Here is a 19161-nt window from a genome sequence, read left to right on the forward strand (position 1 = left end):
ACAGGTAAATCTGGCCTTCAGCTTATCATTTAGCAATCATCTGTACCTATACTGTCCTATACCTATTTCTTTTTCTAAAGCATTTTACTTTCTTGTGACCTCTTAAATCTTGCCAATTCATGTTTTCACAAATTAATTTGTTGAGGATGAGTCTAATAAATAAAAAATCAGACAGAATTAAAAGCTCTGGTGTAATTTATAATAAACAGCTTCAGTCACTATGAATTATGTTAAGAAATATGATTGTGGTATTGTTTTTATGCTAACGACCTACTTACAATATTTAGGAGAAGAGAAATGAAGCTGGAAAGGCTTCACAGTTTTAAATTCACCTGACCAACATGTCTGGACTGCGGGAGGAAAGAAACCCACGCGAATATATGAGGGATCAAGACTGAAAGTAAACACAAAACCACATGCAAACACATGCTGCACACAGAAAGACCCCCGCTGGTAGGAAGCCAGAACATTCCTGCAGTCAGACTGCTACGCTGGACACTGAATCAACCATGAAGATGTGGATATAAATATAGGAGATGACCAAAGCACGAACCTCCTGAAAGTGCTTTCACCTGCATTATGTCTACTAGCAAGCAGGGTCTGTCTTTTCTGGTGGCAAAAATAGATCGTATACAATATGGACATATTCTCTGAGACGTCAATCATGGTTTCTGAAAGGCCATTGTGAAGCTCAATGTGGGTGGCTTATGCCGTCGACGACATAATTGCAATGACAACAGTGCCCAAATCCAGGCTAATTTAAAATGGAAAAGGTGACGGATTCTTGTTTTTTAACCATGGTTGTCTGTGGGGATTTGCTCACTTAGTAGTCAGTCTCAAGTTGTCATAAGAAGAGCTGCAGATTTTTGCTTGATTTGATTCTCACACAGTCGGTTGCAAAAAAGTCCTGTTTTATAGAAAAGATCGAAAAAAGACCCAGATTAAAGTGTATAGACTTGTAGAAAGCAAACTAACTTTTATTAAATGACACCACATTGAATCAGTTTCAGTACACAACTAGAAACTGAAAAGGAATAATTATGCATGCTCTTATTGTCAGATTTGTACTGCAATGCCAATACAACTGTATTTTGTCTTTCAAATTATTCAGACTGCAAAACTTGGAGACTTCCAAAGTTTTCTTACAAGCGAGCTCATTATTGTATTGCTGCAACTTGGTTTCCCCTTGATCACAAAGCGCTTTTTCCCCAAAACAGATCTGAGAGTGACTACACTTCATTCAATAATTGTTTGCACAGACAATGAAGCTGGACGACTATCAGGGCTAATTACCACATTTGAATATATTCATGCAAGTTGTCTTAGTACTCTCCCACATCTGTTCATTAGAGTTACATTTTATTATAGTCTCACTTTGCACCGCAGAGTCCTGCCAGCGTTCATACTGGCATTTCAATTAAAGTAATTCCCTAGTGGGACAAAGAGCCTGCTATTAATGACAAGCTAGGTAGAAAACCAGGGGTACACTAAGTTCTGATGACAAAGACACCCACAAAGTATTTTCTCCTACTATGTTCTGTTTTCTTTATTTGGATCATCTTAATCCTCCAGCATATGGTTACATGAAAAGACAAAAAAACTGATAATGATATTTTTTTCTCAAACACAATATATATATATATATATATATATATATATATAAAGCAATGTATACTTGCCACCTTGTCTAGCATAACATTTAATTAGAAAATAGTGTAATTTTCTATTTTATTAGGTTTAACATATAGCACATATAGGATTTAAATAGACGGAAGAAACACATTTGACACTTACACAGACTATACTCCCAGACGGTAGCTTATGTAATGGTAAACGTTTTTTTAATGGCACATATATGATCAAGGGGCACTTAATGCTTTTAGGCAAACCTGAGGGCAAAAACTATTTTGACAAGGTGTTATTTAATTGTTTTGTTTGAGAGAAGTCTTGTTTTTAAGTTGCTATTCTCAGAGGACCTGACCTAGTATGAGAGCTGAAAGGGTCTTCGGAGGAGTAAAGTGCATTAAAGCTATTCATGTTTATTAAAAGGCAGGAGAGAGCCTTTTCTTCATGTTGTTTGTCTTCTCTGTTTATTAAAACACAACACCTATGTGGTGGTTTTTGATAAAGTTCAGTGGGTTGGAAAAACGAATAAAATACTTATTCTGTAAAAAATAATTATAAGGCCACTGAGCACCGCAAAGTAATAAAAGTGACTGATATTTAATCAGTGCACTTGTCTTCTCCATAAGTATGAGAACGTTTGAAAACAGAAGTGAATAAATGTGGCTTTTAAAAAGGCCAGTTTATATTAGTTGAATGAGATAAATGACATCAAATCTTCTTTAACAGAAGCATAGGCGACATATCTGAATGCAGCAACGACAGGGGAAACACTTAAAAGGTTAAATAAAAGGTTAATATTTAAATATATTCCCTTCACAGTGTTCTGCCTGTTGCCTGGGCAACCTTGGAGTTTGTCTCGCGACGTAAAGCATTGCAGATGAAGTCACCGGCTTCTATCACTTTGGCAAGATTCACACCCTGCAAAGAAAACATGTTGCAGTATCAGCATCTACACTGTGATTTTGTCTTAAGATGAACACAACATGTGTACACAGGCTCCTCATGACTTTAAGAAGAACGTGTGCAACAGGTGATAGAAAAAGTGTAGTGAAAATATCCGGCCAGCAGGGGTAGGGATTGTTAAATAAATAGTTCCTGAGATGGGGCATGCAACACTGTGGGCTTGTGCAAGTTGTGTAAAACCACTGATATTATAAAATAAACATTTACAGAGCAGTATGTTTGCAGAGCGATCTGGTAATGTAAACAAACTCTGAAAGATTGTTGAGTTTGGTTGATCTGTTGGGATTATGGATACATTAAATACAAAGTGCAACGTGGAGAAATACTCACAGTTTCAATGCCCATGCCATGGAGCATGTAGAGAACATCCTCTGTTGAAACATTGCCAGATGAACCTTGAGCATATGGGCAACCTCCCAGGCCAGCTACTGCAGAGTCCACCACACAGACCCCCATCTGCAGAGGACACACAACAGAGGCATTCAGACAGACCTCCACACACTCCACCTCAGGTAGAATCCAGGAACAAAGATCCTTGTTCTGCTGGATTGTTCTGCCCGCTGCCAGGGCTGCGGTCGTGTTTTACAGCTGTTTAGGAGAACTGCGGGCTTATGTCCCGAGGATGAGTGGGCACAGAATGTGGCTTAGTCATCCTCTTTGTCAGCTCCAACCACCAGCACCGCATAATTACGTTCATACGCGAGGAACTTTATAAATGCAGAACAGAATATGTTCCTGATTCTCCGTGTTACTCATGTTTTTACAGCAACACTCTGCCCTTAACCATGGGGATTCACTTTCTTGCCACATTTAGAATACTTTGTTTCTCCCCTCGGCTGGACGGTATCCACTTACAGCGTGCCAGCAATACAATAATTGTAGTGTTTCTTGACAAATGTGCAGTTGCTACAAATAATCTCTAATGTCATAATTAATTTTGCTGATGACTTCAGTAACATGTGTTGCTGTCCTGTGGTGGTGGTGCCTGCAAAAGATTTATTTTAAGGCTGTTCGCATGTTTGTCTCATAGGCTGCTTACAATCAAAGTTATATTTCATGGGAAACTTTTATTTTGTTCTTTTTTACTCGCTGTCAACAAATACCAAGTGTGCTCCATATGAAAAAGATGTGTGTGACGGCTTAGGAATGAAAATGTAACTGCTTTTGTTTTGATGTTAATGCCTCAAGATGAGTACATTTATATAGTTGTATTTTACTAGTTCCCTGAATTCGCATATTACGCAAAGCGATACAACTGCAGTTCAAAGTGTAAAAAACCTACAAGTGTACATTTTATTTTCACACCGAAAACGTATGAAGCCAGACCTTCAGAATTAAAGTCATTACAGCCTAAGGTCTTGTGATGTTTTCCACATGTCCCTGGGATCGTCATGAGAATATTAAAGATGTTTTCCAGCTTCCGTGGCAGAGCCAGATGTCAGAGGATCCCACAGTGAAACAAAATTAACACGCTGATCCTCACAGTGGCATCGGGTCATGAAGGACTTTCTCCCCATGGAGCAGAACCAAGCAAGCTAAATTAAAAGCATCTCTATTGCCTTTTTCCGAACAATGTTGCTAATTGGTTGCTTTTCCTCCAGACAAGAACCTATTTCTTTCAGGGGCCGTCTGAGCCAGCCGTAATTGCTGTTTGTGTTGGCAAGGGGAGAGGAGAAGGTGGGGGTGGAAGGAGGAGGAGGAGGAGATCGACTCTGGTGTGTGGAGTGCACGAGATTTCCAGACCTTGGATAAAGCCAGAGCAGGATATTGTACTAGGCAGATTTTTTTTAAAGCATAAACACAGAGTTGTAATCTAACATGTCAATCCTCTCGCTTTCAGCTGCTAACCGTGTAAGGCCAGGGGTCCTCGGCATACAGTTTCCGAGAGGAACAAAACGGACCCTTCATCAGCGTGCCCTGTACCTCAGGACACTAATTGTGCAGGATTTGGTGGTCAGCAGCTCCAATTTGCCAATGCTCAGTTAGTTTCACACTGCCCAGAAACCAGATGTGCACTCAGTGTTAAAAAAGCCATATTGAGTAAGCTGTGGCGATATGAAAACAATACATTCCTCGGTAAAGACACAGTGCATTTTTTAAACTTGCAGGATTTGGGATAAGCTTGTTGACATTCTACACTCCGAGTGGACGAGGCTGAAGATGGACATGCTCCCATTTTGGTTTTATAACTGCGTCAGAGAGAGAGAAACAGAGAGTGTGCATTCACTGAAGGATATGGAGCAGTGATGCTTTACCCACTGCTACATAAACTGGGAAGCTGAAAGAAACTGTCAGAGATCGACTGCTGACACATATATGACCTCTTTCCAGGAACGCAAACAGCATTGCCTCGAATACCAGAAGGCAGCTAGGAGATAGACAAAACAACCTATTAAGAATAAATAAATGACACTTTTACTTCTGTATTTATTTGGGCATAAATATTTGGAACCATATCATTACATCATTCACCATAAAAGATCAACTTCTTAATGGATGACCAACCAAAAACCACAATCTCATAAATATTATGATTTAAAAACAATATTATGATCCCAATAGAAGATCTGTGTTTTTTGTAAATAATTACATTTTATGGCTTTATGTTAGGTTAAAGCTGTGTGGTCAGAAACAGGTTAAAACATATGCTGTATATATAAACATTCAGTTTCATCAACTTTTTAAAGTTTCCTTCAAGTTTTTAATTTTTAATTATTAGGCCTCAGTGATGAAGATCATGGCAATTATAATATGAAAAAGTTAGACGGTCAATTATTAGTAAAACGAAGTTATTTGCATAGTCCATCAAGGTTGAACAGTGCTTTAAAGGAAAGCGCTGAATGTTATTGTTAGCGTGTTATTGAGGACTCAATTGAGAGCGCAAACAGGTTCTACTGTATTCCCCAGCTGCAGCTGTACACAATACACCAAAAATTGTGGATGAGAATAAATAATCTTCCTTGCCAAACCTGTGAAATATAAGTACATACGTTGTCATTGTGTGACCTGCCAGGAGTAGGTTTGTAACAAAGCCCCCCCAGACCTCCTGGGAAAAAAAGAGAAAAGGTACAAAGACTGAGGAATGTCTTTATCAAGAACAAAAGAGGTGACTCAGGGCTGACAGCGCTGGGGGAATTCATTTCTATCCCAGTTGGTGGTGTGGACTTCTGGCACACAGTAATGAAAAGCTATGATAAAATCTTTCATTTCCATCTTGTTTATGGGTGAGTAAATGGTAGGCAAAATATCTCCGGCTGCTATTATTCTCTGTGGCCACAGGGCAGCTGTGATGAATCATTCTGAATATGATCCACCGAGGAATTGAACTGCACCGCTGTGCTTTTCACCCAGCAATCCAAAATCAAGGCTAACTTTTGTATATATTTGCTATTTAACACAAGAAGACTCTTTATATTTTCTTGAGCAATATGTTACAGGGTTACAGAGGAATACAAATGTAAATAATAAAGAGAAAAGCATTCACTTAAAAATAAATCAAATCTTTTTTTCTTTTAAGGACTGTTAAGGCTTTATGCTGTTTTGTGTCCTGACTGTCAATCTTTTATTTTTTTAAGTTTTCATGAAGTAAATACCTTTAACATCTGACAACTCAGTTTTTTAAATAGTGGGTGTGCATCTCAAGTTATAATACAGTGAACTACACAAATAACGTTAAAAAAAAGTAGATATTTACTACCTCCACGAGGGACGATTTGATTTGGCCTCGGTTTGTTTGTTTGTCAGCAGGAAAAGCACTTTTCCAATTGTAATGAAACTTGTTGAAAGGGTATAGAATCAGCTAGAAGGACCCATAATATATCATGGCATGGCAACATAGCAGGTTCACATAATGAGGGGATAGATACATTGTTTTTTTACTTTCATTACCATTGCAAAAAGGGAATGGATGGAGGTCTGCCCTATCTCAGTTTCCTCTGTGTTTATATGATTCACTGGCACCATAATATTTTATAATACAGCGGACAGTATTTACTAGACCGAAAGGCTGTACTATTAACTGGTCTACTTTAAATTAAATTCCACAAAAATGTGAGTAAATGTTTAATAACTGATTCTAATATTTATTAGAATGAACATTTAGGTGCTTTGTCTTAGCGGGAGTGTAACTCTTGTTAATTAAATGTGTCAAGGTCTTAAAACGTTGTCTTTGTTGTGACATTGTTAATTAATAACATAACCACAGAAATTATGCAGAACTGAAAGTCACACAGCATAACAGGACCCTTTTGAGATCTAGATGCTAATTCTCAAGTGGTTTAACCCTAATAAACAAACTTCAACATTATCTTCTGCACACCAGTTATTATCGAGCCCTATCAACGTTTTTTAGAGGCCGGCAACTGCAGCGAGCAAATGAAAGGATCATTTTCCACTGGCCTTTAAGCGCAGCATTGTCAGGGAGTTCAACAGCCAAGTGACAGATGAGTTAGGAGCCCCCCCGGGCCCTTCTATCCACCTAACTCTCAGTTGCTTTGTCCAATAGACACTGAATAGGTGAGCCTTTGTGCTGACCTCCTCACATGTGTTGACCCACCCAGCCCCCGATGAGCTTCCTCCTCTGCGATGACAATGTGCTCCAGAGAACTGATATCTGCGTTGCGTCTGTTTTATGTCTGCATTTATGTCTGCATTTATGTCTGCATTTATGTCTGCATTTATGTCTGCATTTATGTCTGCATTTATGTCAGCTTTACACTCGCTACGAGCAAAGCGGTAAAAACAACCCGACGAGAGCTCTTCCACGGGAAATGTACAACCTAATTAAATTGTTGTGAGATGTGTAGAAACCGAGTTTATTACTGTGTGTGTACCATGAATTGTTGTTTTCTTCACTACAATACATGTGCACTGTGCTGGAAAGGCCCATGGGAAATATCTCATGTTCATTAAGATTCTGGGAGTTTTTTCTCAGTGGGCAGTTTGTGAATCATCTTGCTTTGTGGGGAAGCTAAGATCATGTTTCTTAATGCCCCTCTTCCTTGTTGACTGATGGTTCCTGCTTTTCTGTGTGTCCCTTTGTAACCTATACATTTGTTTTGTGCGTTCTCCATACTCCCCAATACAGAGGATACATTCATAATGTTGTAAACAGACACATTGTCATTAAAGCTCAGAGCAGGTTAACATTGTGGTACACTTCATACTAAAAAAGTACACATGTGTTTAAGAGGAGAAACAGTGTTTTAAGAGATGTATGTTGGATAAACATATGTATGCGTAGGTTGTTAAATCTCTAATATCATTTCAAACAACCTTAAGTGGCCAAAATATATGGCCATCAGCCTTATTGAACTTTTTGATGCAATATAACTTCATTTTGCCAGATTCCGGTAGGAAAATAAACACTACTTATCCTTTGCTCTTGAAAATGGTAATAATCAAGAAAAGATGTATTTGAATGTACTGTAACATCTGCCACAAGATGGATTGGGAGCAGCTTAACATATGATTATCGAAGCAGGAACACTGATTTACAGCATCAGAAACACCGCTGTGATCTCGGCAATGTTGGCAGTTACTTAAGGAAGTTGAAAGATATCCTGGAACAAGAATCACCACCTCAACTGTGCTTCCACATCTGGTTGCTCCTCTTCACGTCATCATGAGCAAGAACACTGATTTATGAAAAGGTCGGGCCTTAATCCATAATCGGCCTGCGGTTCTCCACAAGATTGTTCATATTCATCATAAGGAGGAAGATGTGCATGCGAGGGAGAAGGTGCCAAGCCGCTGAAGAATATCAAGCTATCAAGCAACTCAACATGAGAGGATGTGTGGATCAAAAGGATGTCAGTATTTGTAGTTCCTCTTCAGACCTCTGCTAGAACAATTAGAACACTTTTAACACCCCTCACACACAGATCAGAATGTGTTTTCATCTCATAAAATAATTATTATAAGAGCTCATGTCTATCTTTAATTGAGAAATACCTGAGAATTGTACAACATTACTTTCCGAGATTTGCAGAGAAGTCTCTCCTTCACTCTTATTTTCAAAGATACAGGTTTTGGGAATTTCTAGCTCCGTCCTCTACCTTTCTCAGAATTCACAGGTCCCGCACCCAACGTTGAGAAAAATCTTGGAACTGTTCTACTTGATTTATAAAGAACTTGCCAGGTGCCTTGAGCAATTTGTACCCAGAGCAGGGCAGCAGAGACTTGCCAGAGAAAGCAGCACCTTGTAAACCTTCACTGCTATTTGTCTTTGGCAGATGAATATATTGTTGTGAATTTGGGACTGGGGTTGAAATCTTGTTTTATGTGTGTGTGAGAGTGTGTTTGTTATTTTATTTAATTACCTTTTCCTTTTGATTTTCTTTTTTTGGTTTCTATTGTTAATGTTTATGCCTTCTTTTGTCTAAGGGTCGTCTTGTAAAAGAGATCGCTCAGGGGTTGTACACCTTGGATATAAATGGATATTTTTGGATGTGTTCATCTTAGATTTTACAATCATCCTGTTTGTAATAAAACTCCTTAAAATGTGAAACTACAGGGAGTCACAATTGAACGAGTTGATGCGGCTTTGCAAAATGCAGTAAAAGGTATTGACACATGTCTTATTGTTATTGTCAAAACAATAAAACGGAGTCCTCGTTTGTCAGTCTTAACTCACTTATTAAAAGCCTTTTCTACCACTACTTCTGCTAATACAATAATTATCGATTACCATTCCCACAGTACATTATGAGTTCTTACCTGAAGTGCAGTAAGGATGTTGGGCAGTGCTTGCCCATAAGTGTCATGGCAGTGAACTGCGAGAGCGTGGGCGGGCACCTCCTCCATCACACTCTGCAGCATCTTCAACATGGAGCCTGGAGTACCAACACCGATGGTATCCCCCAAGGAAATCTCATAGCAGCCCATCGCATATAACTTCTTGGCCACCTAAAAGATTGTTTCAAAAACGTGTGAGATTCTCTCATTAACATCATAGAGTAAATAACTAACCATAAATCATGTAATCTTCTAATGAATACATTTGTTTTGAAAACCTGTATTTTGTATATGTTTGTTAATATGCAATGTCATGTGAGGTGATAACAATTCAGAATGACCTCCATTAATATTTTCTCCACTGAATGTAACAGTTAATATGAATATTAGGATTTTCGAAAGGTTTTCTTACTTCAGAGACTTTGGAAGGTTCAATGTGTCCCTCGTGGGGGCATCCAAGGGCACAAGACACATATCTGAAAGACAAAACATTTGTGATTTGCATTTGATGAACTATAACATTTGAAACAACCGTTGTTGAAGTAGAAGCAATTTAACAACAGGATTTTATGTTAGGCACTTTCAGGAAGACAACACTGTTTCACAGTTGTCTGTCGTGATTTTCTAATCTTTTTTTGGCTTTTCATCTCGAGATATCTCAAAGGCGGACAAAAAGATTAATATGAGATTTGGTTACCAGATCCGTGATTAGATTTTAGTGTGATAATTGGATGGTATTTTTTTTAACTATCAAACATTTGTTTAGCACTTGGAAACAAATTCACTGTTTTTCTGATGTGTTCATCCTATTTAAAACAGAGAGGTTTATTTAATCCAACATGCATAACAATTGAAATATTTGCAGTAACTTTCAATGTTTGGTTTGCTTAAATGTCCATCTGGACGAGCGGTTCACTAATGCATAAATATAACCTTGGGAACATCTGGACATTTTATTTAAATCTATCGTTACTGAATTGTGTGTTTTCTCCTTCATATAGTAACTGCAGTTTTTTCAACAGTGTATTTGGAGTAAAAACAACAATCTCAAAGGTGGTTGAACTTTAGAAATGTGTTTTCATTAATTGCAAGGATCATTAATTTCCCAAATACTCACCCGCGGACTGGAATCTGTTGCTCTTTGGCAGTGTTAATGACTTCCTCAAACCTCAGCATGCTTTCATCAATAGAGCAGTTAATATTCTTTTTACTGAAGGTTTCAGACGCTGACCCAAACACCGCCACCTCAGTAGCACCAGCTGCAACCTTAAAACAGGAGAGAAAAATGAACTTGTAAAACAGTTTTGAACACGGTGCTGGAGTCACACTTAGGTACGTGCAGGACTTATGTGGAAAAAAAGCACTAGTCTCTACATTAAACTTAGATTGACAAGCATGTAAAAATAACTTTGGTCTAAAACAGACATCATCAAGCTGAATTCAAAATTAATGCTTACAGCATCCTTGAAGCCTTGCATGTTAGGTGTCAAAACAGGATACCGAACATGAGGTGCTCTCTGAATTCCTCTGAGTACATCAGAGTGGTCTGCCATCTAAATGAAGTGGGGGGAAAACATATGATGTAGAAAAATAAACCTTTTACATCATCTGAGAATAAATCACCCTGCACAAATGTGTTTACATACTTGTAGTCAGCGGAAAGGACAGAATCATTTTTTCATCTCAGTAAATAAAATGTGACATGTTCATGTTTGCTTTTTTTTAGGAAGTCAATACTGGCACAATTTATGACAGGGAACGAGAGAGTTCAAATAGTATTTCCAAAGGCACTTGTAGGTCTAACAAGGATACTAGAGGAGATTTTCCGCAGGAGTTATGCAGACAAGAAAGAGAGCCTAATAAATCACTCAGCACTCTTTTGCTGTGCACAAAGAAGAGTTATTACCTGCGGTACCCACTTTGAAGAGACAAAGCTGGTGGCCTCGATCACAGGCAGGCCTGTTCCCGAGAGCATGTCTATCAGCTGGATTTTCACCCCTGTTGGAACAATTTCCTGGGAAACAATGAAACTGAAACTGCTTATTTTGGCTTTGATTCCACTCAGGATGGGAATTAGAACAAGAAGATATCTAGCAACGCTTTTTGCTTATAAAATCTATATTCCCCTGCTGAATCTTGCACTTGCTTAATAATAATAATAACATATTGTGGTTATACATTTACTTTATCCATGCATCTAGTCCGTGCAATCTGTAAAACTACAGGCGTGCAATAAGGAAATGATAAAGCAGTGACATGCTAGGCTGATTAAACTGAGCCGGAAGCTGTGTCATCTTTCCTATTCTATTTCAAAGAAAATGTGAAACATATGCTCCTGGCAATTATGGCACACGACCCATATGTTATGGATTGTTTCATGTATGAAAAATGGGAAATTCCCGGGTGGTCATGCATGAAGATACAAAACAAGGGTGCCTACGTATAAATATAAATGAGATTTGTGACTGTAGTATACCTTTTCATTTTGAAGTCCATCTCGTGGTCCTACTTCAACTATTTTAACAAAGTCTGGATACTCATGTCCTGTAATAGTCTGGGGAAATATCGAGAGATACAGTCATAAGAATAAGAGGTACACAGGACTGAATTGAAGAAGGCATGCAGTCATCCTTTTGGCATGAGATGCTCCAGGACATGGTATTTTTAACATGAACAACTGTCTACCTCTAAACCACATGAAACCTGAGAACCTAAACATAAACTTTTCATGACATTAAGATGCAAACTCAGGATGTCTCATAGAGAAAGGACAGGCAAGGGTAACTCCACACAAACCACATGAGATATTCAGAGTATCAGGGTATTTTTGTGTTCTTAACCTCGTTGTTTTTAAGAGAAAAGCGCTTGTTCAAATTAAAACATAAAAACTCAATAGAGATTAAAGATAATACGAAGTTATATAGCTCTAGATAGCTTTTTAGACAGGGACAATACAAATAAAAAAACTGCTAAATTAAGGTTATTTAATCGTGTTGACTAATGAAGCTTAGCGCAAGTTCAGACAGGAAGACCTATCACTCCGTATTGCACGTCATGGCAAAACTCGCTCCCTGCACTAAATGACAGGGAGCGCCACTCCTCAGCTAACCTATCACTCCCCTCCATTTACAAGCCTAATTATCGCACCTGTTAATCCCTCTATATATGCTCTCCCCTTTCCTATCAGCTGTCTTCCAGGTGTCAACGCGCAACCCTCCTCCACCCCTTCGCCTCCTGCTTTCAACTCAGGGCCAAGCTTAACCTTCTCCCTTCCAACCGGACCTAACCACTTATCACCACCACCAGTGTCTAGACCCAGGGGGGTTCATCGGAAACGGTTCTTCCCTTCCCGATTGATATCCTACAAAACCTGGGCCTAATCGCCAAAACACCATTTCATTCACTTGTTATAAACTGTCATCATTATGTTTCATTTATATAATGTGACCGATAATAAATATGTATTCCATACATCACGTCTCTCCTGATTGAACTAGCAGAGGTGGAATAAGTGGAATGAGTGTAGGAATACTCTTTTACAAGTAAAAGTACTGCAATCAAAATGTTACTCAAGTAAAAGAAGAAAAGCATTAGCATCAACATATACTTAAGGTACAATACAAATAAAAGTAGCCTAGCTTTGCCGATATCTGTGTTGATAGGTAATAGATTAAGAGCGGTGAATCATCTTAGAAACAGGAAGCGCTCAAACGTTTGTGTGAGTTTATCTAATTTAGCAGTGATTCCATGTCAGCCACAGCTTGTTACAAAAAACATGACTGATAGTGTGTTTAACAAACTTAAACTAGCTTTATTAAATGTCAGGTCTTTGGCAGGAAAAACATTTTTAATCAATGATTTTATCACTGAGCACAATCTCGATTTTATGTTTTTAACAGAAACTTGGATTGAACAAAATAACAGTGCAGCTGTTCTTATCGAATCAACCCCTCCCAACTTCAGTTTTATGAGTCAGGAAAGAATGCATAAGAAAGGGGTGGAGTTGCTATTCTGTTCAATGATTCCCTTCAATGCAGGAAGACATCGTATGGAAACTTTGATTCTTTTGAATATGTGGCCCTTCAACTGAAATGCTCCTCTCGAGCTCTGTTCCTAAATATCTATAGACCACCCAAATACTGTGCAAGCTTTTTTGATGATTTTACTGAACTGCTGTCTATAGTGTGTATTGACTTTGACCATCTAGTCATTGTTGGTGATTTTAACATCCATGTTGACAACCCCCAGGACAGAGGGGCAAAAGAACTGTTTTGTGTTCTTGATAGCTATGGACTGACTCAGCATGTGACGGAGCCCACGCACAATAAGGGGCACACTCTGGACTTAATTATCTCAAAGGGTCTGAATATCTCTAAGGTTGTGGTGACTGATGTTGCACTCTCTGACCATTCCTGTGTTTTCTTTGAGAGCTCTATTTCTGTTCACAAAAATGTTCAAAAAGAGGTAACCACAAAGCGATATTTAACTGAAAATACTAGGGAAATGTTTACTCAGAATTTTTCTTCCACACTTGCCCCTGCTAACATCTCAGTAAATGAGCTAGTAGATCATTTTAATTCAAAAATTAAAAATGTTATAGATGCCATTGCTCCAACTAAGGTAAAGGAAGTGTCTGGCAAGAAAATATCTCCATGGAGAAAGGCCATGAGCGTGAAAACAGAAAAAAGAGAATGTCGAAAAGCTGAACGCAGGTGGCGAAAAACAAATCTCCAGGTTCACTTTGAAATCTATAAAGAGAGACTTGGCCTTTATAATTTGTAATTGAAAAACGCACGACAATCGTTCTTCTCTGACATCATTACCAAAAACAAGAACAACGCACGTGCCTTGTTTGCTACCGTCGACAGACTAACTAACCCCCCAGTGTCAGTGGCCTCTGAATTTCTATCCACCAGGGCGTGCAATGATTTTGCCTGCTTTTTCACTGACAAAATTCAGAAAATCAGACAAGCAGTCAGTGCCTCTGCATCAGGAACAGCAAATGTGTTGTCTCTGTGTCCACATAAACATAAATTCAAACACCATGACACAATTCCATCAGATTAATGATAAAAACCTAGAGGACATTATACAACTTCTGAAATCCTCCTCCTGCTGCCTTGATATTATTCCAACAGGATTTTTTAAAGATGTTTTGCCTTGCATGGCCTCAGATCTACTTCATATAGTAAACAAATCTCTTCACTCAGGTATTTTTCCACAGGCCCTGAAAACTGCAGACATTAAACCGCTCTTAAAAAAGAATAATCTAGATGCTTCAGTAATGAACAATTACAGGCCCATATCAAACCTCCCATTTCTAGGTAAAATCATTGAAAAAGTTGTTTTTCAACAGTTGAGTAATTTCTTGCATTTAAATAGCTGTTTGGATGTGTTCCAGTCAGGCTTTCGTCCAAACCACAGCACTGAGACTGCTCTTGTAAAGGTCTTTAATGACATCCACTTAAACACAGACAGTGGCAGAACTTCAGTGTTAGTATTATTAGATCTCAGTGCTGCGTTTGACACTGTTGACCACAGCATATCACTAGACCGACTGGAAAACTGGGTGGGACTTTCGGAAACAGTTCTAAATTGGTGTGAATCCTACTTAAAGGTCAGAAACAACTTTGTTTCTATAGGGAAATACACATCTGAGTTGACAAATATGACATGTGGGGTTCCTCAAGGCTCCATTTTGGGGCCTCTTCTCTTTAACATCTACATGCTACCACTGGCTCAGATAATGAAAAACAACAAAATAAGTTACCATAGCTATGCAGATGACACACACATTTACGTAACAATTTCACCAGGAGACTATGCTCCAATTCAAACACTGAGTAAGTGCATTGAACAAATCAATGACTGGATGTGTCAGAACATTCTCCAATTAAACAAAGATAAAACTGAGGTAATGGTTTTTGGAGCCAAGTCAGAACGTATAAAAGTTAGCATTGAGCTTCAGTCTGCAATGTTCAAAACAACAGATAGAGCCAGAAATCTAGGTGTAGTCATGGACTCTGACCTGAGTTTCAACAGTCACATTAAAACAGTTACTAAATCAGCCTACTATCACCTAAAGAATATATCTAGGATTAAAAGACTAATGTCACAGCAGGATTTGGAAAAACTTGTCCATGCTTTTATCTTCAGTAGACTCGACTACTGCAATGGTGTCTTCATAGGTCTCACTAAAAAATCTATTAGGAAGCTGCAGCTGATTCAGAACGCCGCTGCTCGAGTCCTCACTAACACTAAGAAAGTGGATCACATCACTCCTGTTCTGAAGTCTTTACACTGGCTTCCTGTGTGTCAAAGAATATATTTCAAAAATACTGCTGCTGGTTTATAAAGCACTGAATGGTTTAGGCCCAAAATACATTTCTGACCTCCTGCTAAATTATGAACCATCCAGATCTCTCAGGTCTTCAGGGACTGGTCAGCTTTCTGTCCCCAGAGTCAGAACTAAACATGGTAAAGCAGCGTTCAGTTATTATGCTCCAAATATCTGGAACAAACTCCCAGAAACCTGCAGGTCCGCTGCAACTCTCACTACTTTTAAATCCAGGCTGAAGACTTTTCTTGTTGTCGCTGCTTTTAATTGAACTATTCATATCTTAGACTGCACTGTAACTTTTATCCATGTACTTTTTCTTTTAATGTTTAATTGAACTATTCATATCTTAGACTGCACTGTAACTTTTATCCATGTATTTTTTCTTTTAATGTTTATTTTATTAGCTTTTCTTTTTAATGACTGATTTTAAATGCCATTTTCTTAATGTCTTTCATTTTTTGTAAAGCACTTTGAATTGCCTTGTGTTGAAAAGTGCTATATAAATAAACTTGCCTTGCCTACTGATTATGCAGATTTACCAATTTCAGAATAATTATCATATGTTTTGATTCAAACTTTTGATCTATTAATGGGTTTTATCACAGCTGGTAAAGGTGCAGCATGGTTTAATAACTTTGGATGCTGCAGGTTAACTTGTGAATTTACTTCAGTTCTAGCATATGTAGCCTACAGTACACAAATTACCTCTGAATTGTAGTGGAGAAGTACAAAGTAGTAAACATTGGACAAACTCAAGTAAAGTACAAGTCCCTCAAAATTTGACTAAAATACAGTAGGCCTACTTGAGTAAATCTACTTTACACCACTGACCACTAGGGAGGAGAGTAACAAAACAAACCGGCAGACATGGCAGCTAGCAGAGTTGGCACCTGTTGGCAAACACTACCTTCCCACACACAGACATGGAGCTACATTAGCATCTATTTGAGTCTCTGTCTGACTGACGCGTTACCTGACAAACGTAAGTTCAGTTTTAACGGTACCTCCTTTTTTTTATGTCCACCAACTTCTGAGAAAGACGTCTTCGTCTTTTCTAGAATAGACATTTACCACCTGTCTTCACCAACGAGCGAACAGAAGTCAATATTGACAGACGTAGTTTACACTAGCTAGCTAACGTTAGCTTGTTTGAATTAACTCCACCAACGAACTCCTGCTAACTGTTGCATCAGTAATGTAGTAGTAGGCTACTTTACTTCTGCTACGTAAGTACATTTTCTCTGCAATACAATGTGCTTTGGAGTCTCCAAAACACATTGTATACTGTAACTGTGGTAAATAGTCTCTGTTGCCAAATCCCTTTCCAAATTGGAGAAGGATTTTGAATGCATCGCTTTATGGCAACGCGAAAATGCAGTATGTCACCGTGGTACTTGTACTTCTGAGTTTCACAATTGAAAGTGAAGCAACGCTCAGACTCAGCTATTCGAGAATTATGCAGCCTTTTAAACCAAAACAATTATCTACAAGAGGCCGAAAAGATAGATGATCAAGTAATTTGATTCAATATTATGTGAGTATTTGAATGTAGGGCAGAATATTTGTCCACTTGCAAAACACAAATATTATTCTTGTTATCGAATCATTTTGTTTAGGCAGCACAAATAGAGTTACACAACACAAAAGTAACAGAATAATTTATCCTCATCTATTGTCCCATAAAAACAATTTAGCAAGACTTTTTCATTTGACTATTTTTAAATACATGCATCCTTTTAAAACACAGTGATGTGTGTAGAGCAGAGTTTCCATTACATAAGAAGCACCAGTGCTGTAATCAGAGTCTGGCTGCTGTGCATCCTCTCTGTCATGACTGAGTCATGTGGCAGAGCATGTGCAGCAAATAAGAAACAAGAAAAAGGACGCCCACCTTCTCCTCCTGCAGCCAGCGCTTCAGCCATGGATAGTCCTGGATGAGTTGCTCATAGCTCAGGCAGTGCTTCACTGTAGTGGGTACGTTACCCATTCAAATGGCTGCTGTTCAGCCCTGCTGCACCTCTGTGTCCTCTGAGAATGACCTGCAGAGAATGCTGCAACTCATATAGCAAATTGAAGCGTTAGATCAATACGCTAATACAGGCCTGGATGCCGGAGGGCCTGGCTGCAGGAGGAGATGGAATTAGAGGACGCTGCAGATGGACGGCGGAGGATGATTCAGCAGTTGCCATGGCAGCCACATTCCTACTAGGGAGGGGTTTATACAGAGGGGGATGGGGAGAGGAGATGGTGTGAAGCGCAAATGGAGCGATATGGGAGATTAGTTCTGCACTTTAGTCTGGGAGTTCTTGTGTGAGCATGGGGATGATATATTGTGTGCATCTAAAAAAAGCAAAGCAGGTGCAGGGCAGAAAAAAAGATACAGTAAGGAAAGAAGAGTCTGTACAACTTTAAATCGGATCCAATTATATAATCAGGCTAGGTACTCAGTGCTTTCTTCACTGTGGAAACATTTTAACCAGAATTCACAAAAAAGTTGTATATCTTGGTTCAACAACAACATTTGATACACATTTGACTCCCTGTTCTAGTGAAGGCTTCAGGGAAACGGGCTGCTTTGATTGATCTCCTGTGACCTGAACAGTCGAAGGGTTTCCATTGCCAGACTTGCCACTGCTGCCAATGTCAACTGCATGGTGTAATAAAATCCCTTGTTAAGCCAGGGCAACATTTACCAGAGAAAGAGCCATTCTTCTGAACCCAGATGTTAACAATAGAGGGGCTTTAATGAAGTCCTAGCATTCAGCCATCCCACCACGCTAAACTGCTCTGTGATGAGAGAGCTCTACCTCTCTCTCAGGGGAGGAGGGCGACTCATATGATCAGCCATGAAAAAGTTTTTTTTGTAGCAGACTTCAAAGTTGATGTCTATCAGTTGCCACCCTCTAAAAATGGTGTATTGCCTCTAATCGCCTATTCATGGCTCTCTGGAGGATAGAACAAATAACAGTGCAGCAGATGTGAATGGTGGAATTTTGTAGAATTAAAGGTTTACATTTTAAAACATATTATTTAGCTTTTTAGATTAAATAAAATCATTGCCGATGAATATTTCTGCTAAAGAATTATCAGAGGATTTTTCTTTTGTTATATTTTCCTGAAAATCATAATAATAATGTCATGGTTTCTGTGGTTTGTGAGCCTTTAAACTCTTTCAGATGACTGCAAATCTATGCTTTAAATGTGTCAAAGCCCAAATAATAATGAAAACCGCATTTGCTGAAACATTGAGTTCATGCAAATTGTTTCTCTAGAAAGTCTCCTAGTGTACAGCGTTGGACATGTTTACTCTACGTAGAACTTCAAAAGTATATGTTAAGAAATGTAATATAATGAAACATTCCTAAGATCAGTTGTCATTTGTATTTGCAGTCTATGGTCGTTTTTTTCGATGGCTTTTTTTCAATAAATGATAACTGCATCAACCAATTAACCCTCACTGGCCTTTTACATTTCTACTTTCAAGGAAACTCGGCAGC

General features: G+C 38.6%; 1 protein-coding gene across 2 annotated transcripts; it reads right to left on the bottom strand.

The window, feature by feature from the left end:
* Positions 1-951: 951 nt before the first annotated feature.
* Positions 952-17827, bottom strand: hmgcll1 (3-hydroxymethyl-3-methylglutaryl-CoA lyase-like 1). 2 transcript variants are annotated; one of them, XM_034201941.1, is made up of 9 exons: positions 17556-17827; positions 11801-11878; positions 11231-11338; positions 10782-10877; positions 10442-10590; positions 9737-9800; positions 9307-9495; positions 2920-3045; positions 952-2544 (listed from the first exon to the last, which is right to left on the bottom strand). In XM_034201941.1, exons 1-9 carry the CDS (start codon positions 17649-17651, stop codon positions 2440-2442), a joined length of 1011 nt encoding a protein of 336 aa, XP_034057832.1. In that variant the 5' UTR covers positions 17652-17827; the 3' UTR covers positions 952-2439. The 2 variants fall into 2 exon arrangements, with proteins under 2 accessions (XP_034057832.1, XP_034057833.1); XM_034201942.1 differs by lacking the exon at positions 17556-17827 and having other exon boundaries at positions 11244-11338.
* Between the last annotated feature and the right edge of the window lie 1334 nt (positions 17828-19161).

Source organism: Gymnodraco acuticeps, unplaced genomic scaffold, assembly GCF_902827175.1.
Source record: "Gymnodraco acuticeps unplaced genomic scaffold, fGymAcu1.1, whole genome shotgun sequence".
Classification (NCBI taxonomy): domain Eukaryota; kingdom Metazoa; phylum Chordata; class Actinopteri; order Perciformes; family Bathydraconidae; genus Gymnodraco; species Gymnodraco acuticeps.

Coding starts and splice junctions, on each gene's coding strand:
- hmgcll1 (XM_034201941.1), bottom strand. CDS start 17,651: ATGGGTAACGTACCCACTACAGTGAAGCACTGCCTGAGCTATGAGCAA. Junction 10,591..10,781: donor TGCAAGGCTTCAAGGATGCT/GTAAGCATTAAT, acceptor TCCTGTTTTAAG/GTTGCAGCTGGTGCTACTGA. Junction 9,496..9,736: donor AACCTTCCAAAGTCTCTGAA/GTAAGAAAACCT, acceptor ACAATCTTTTAG/GTGGCCAAGAAGTTATATGC.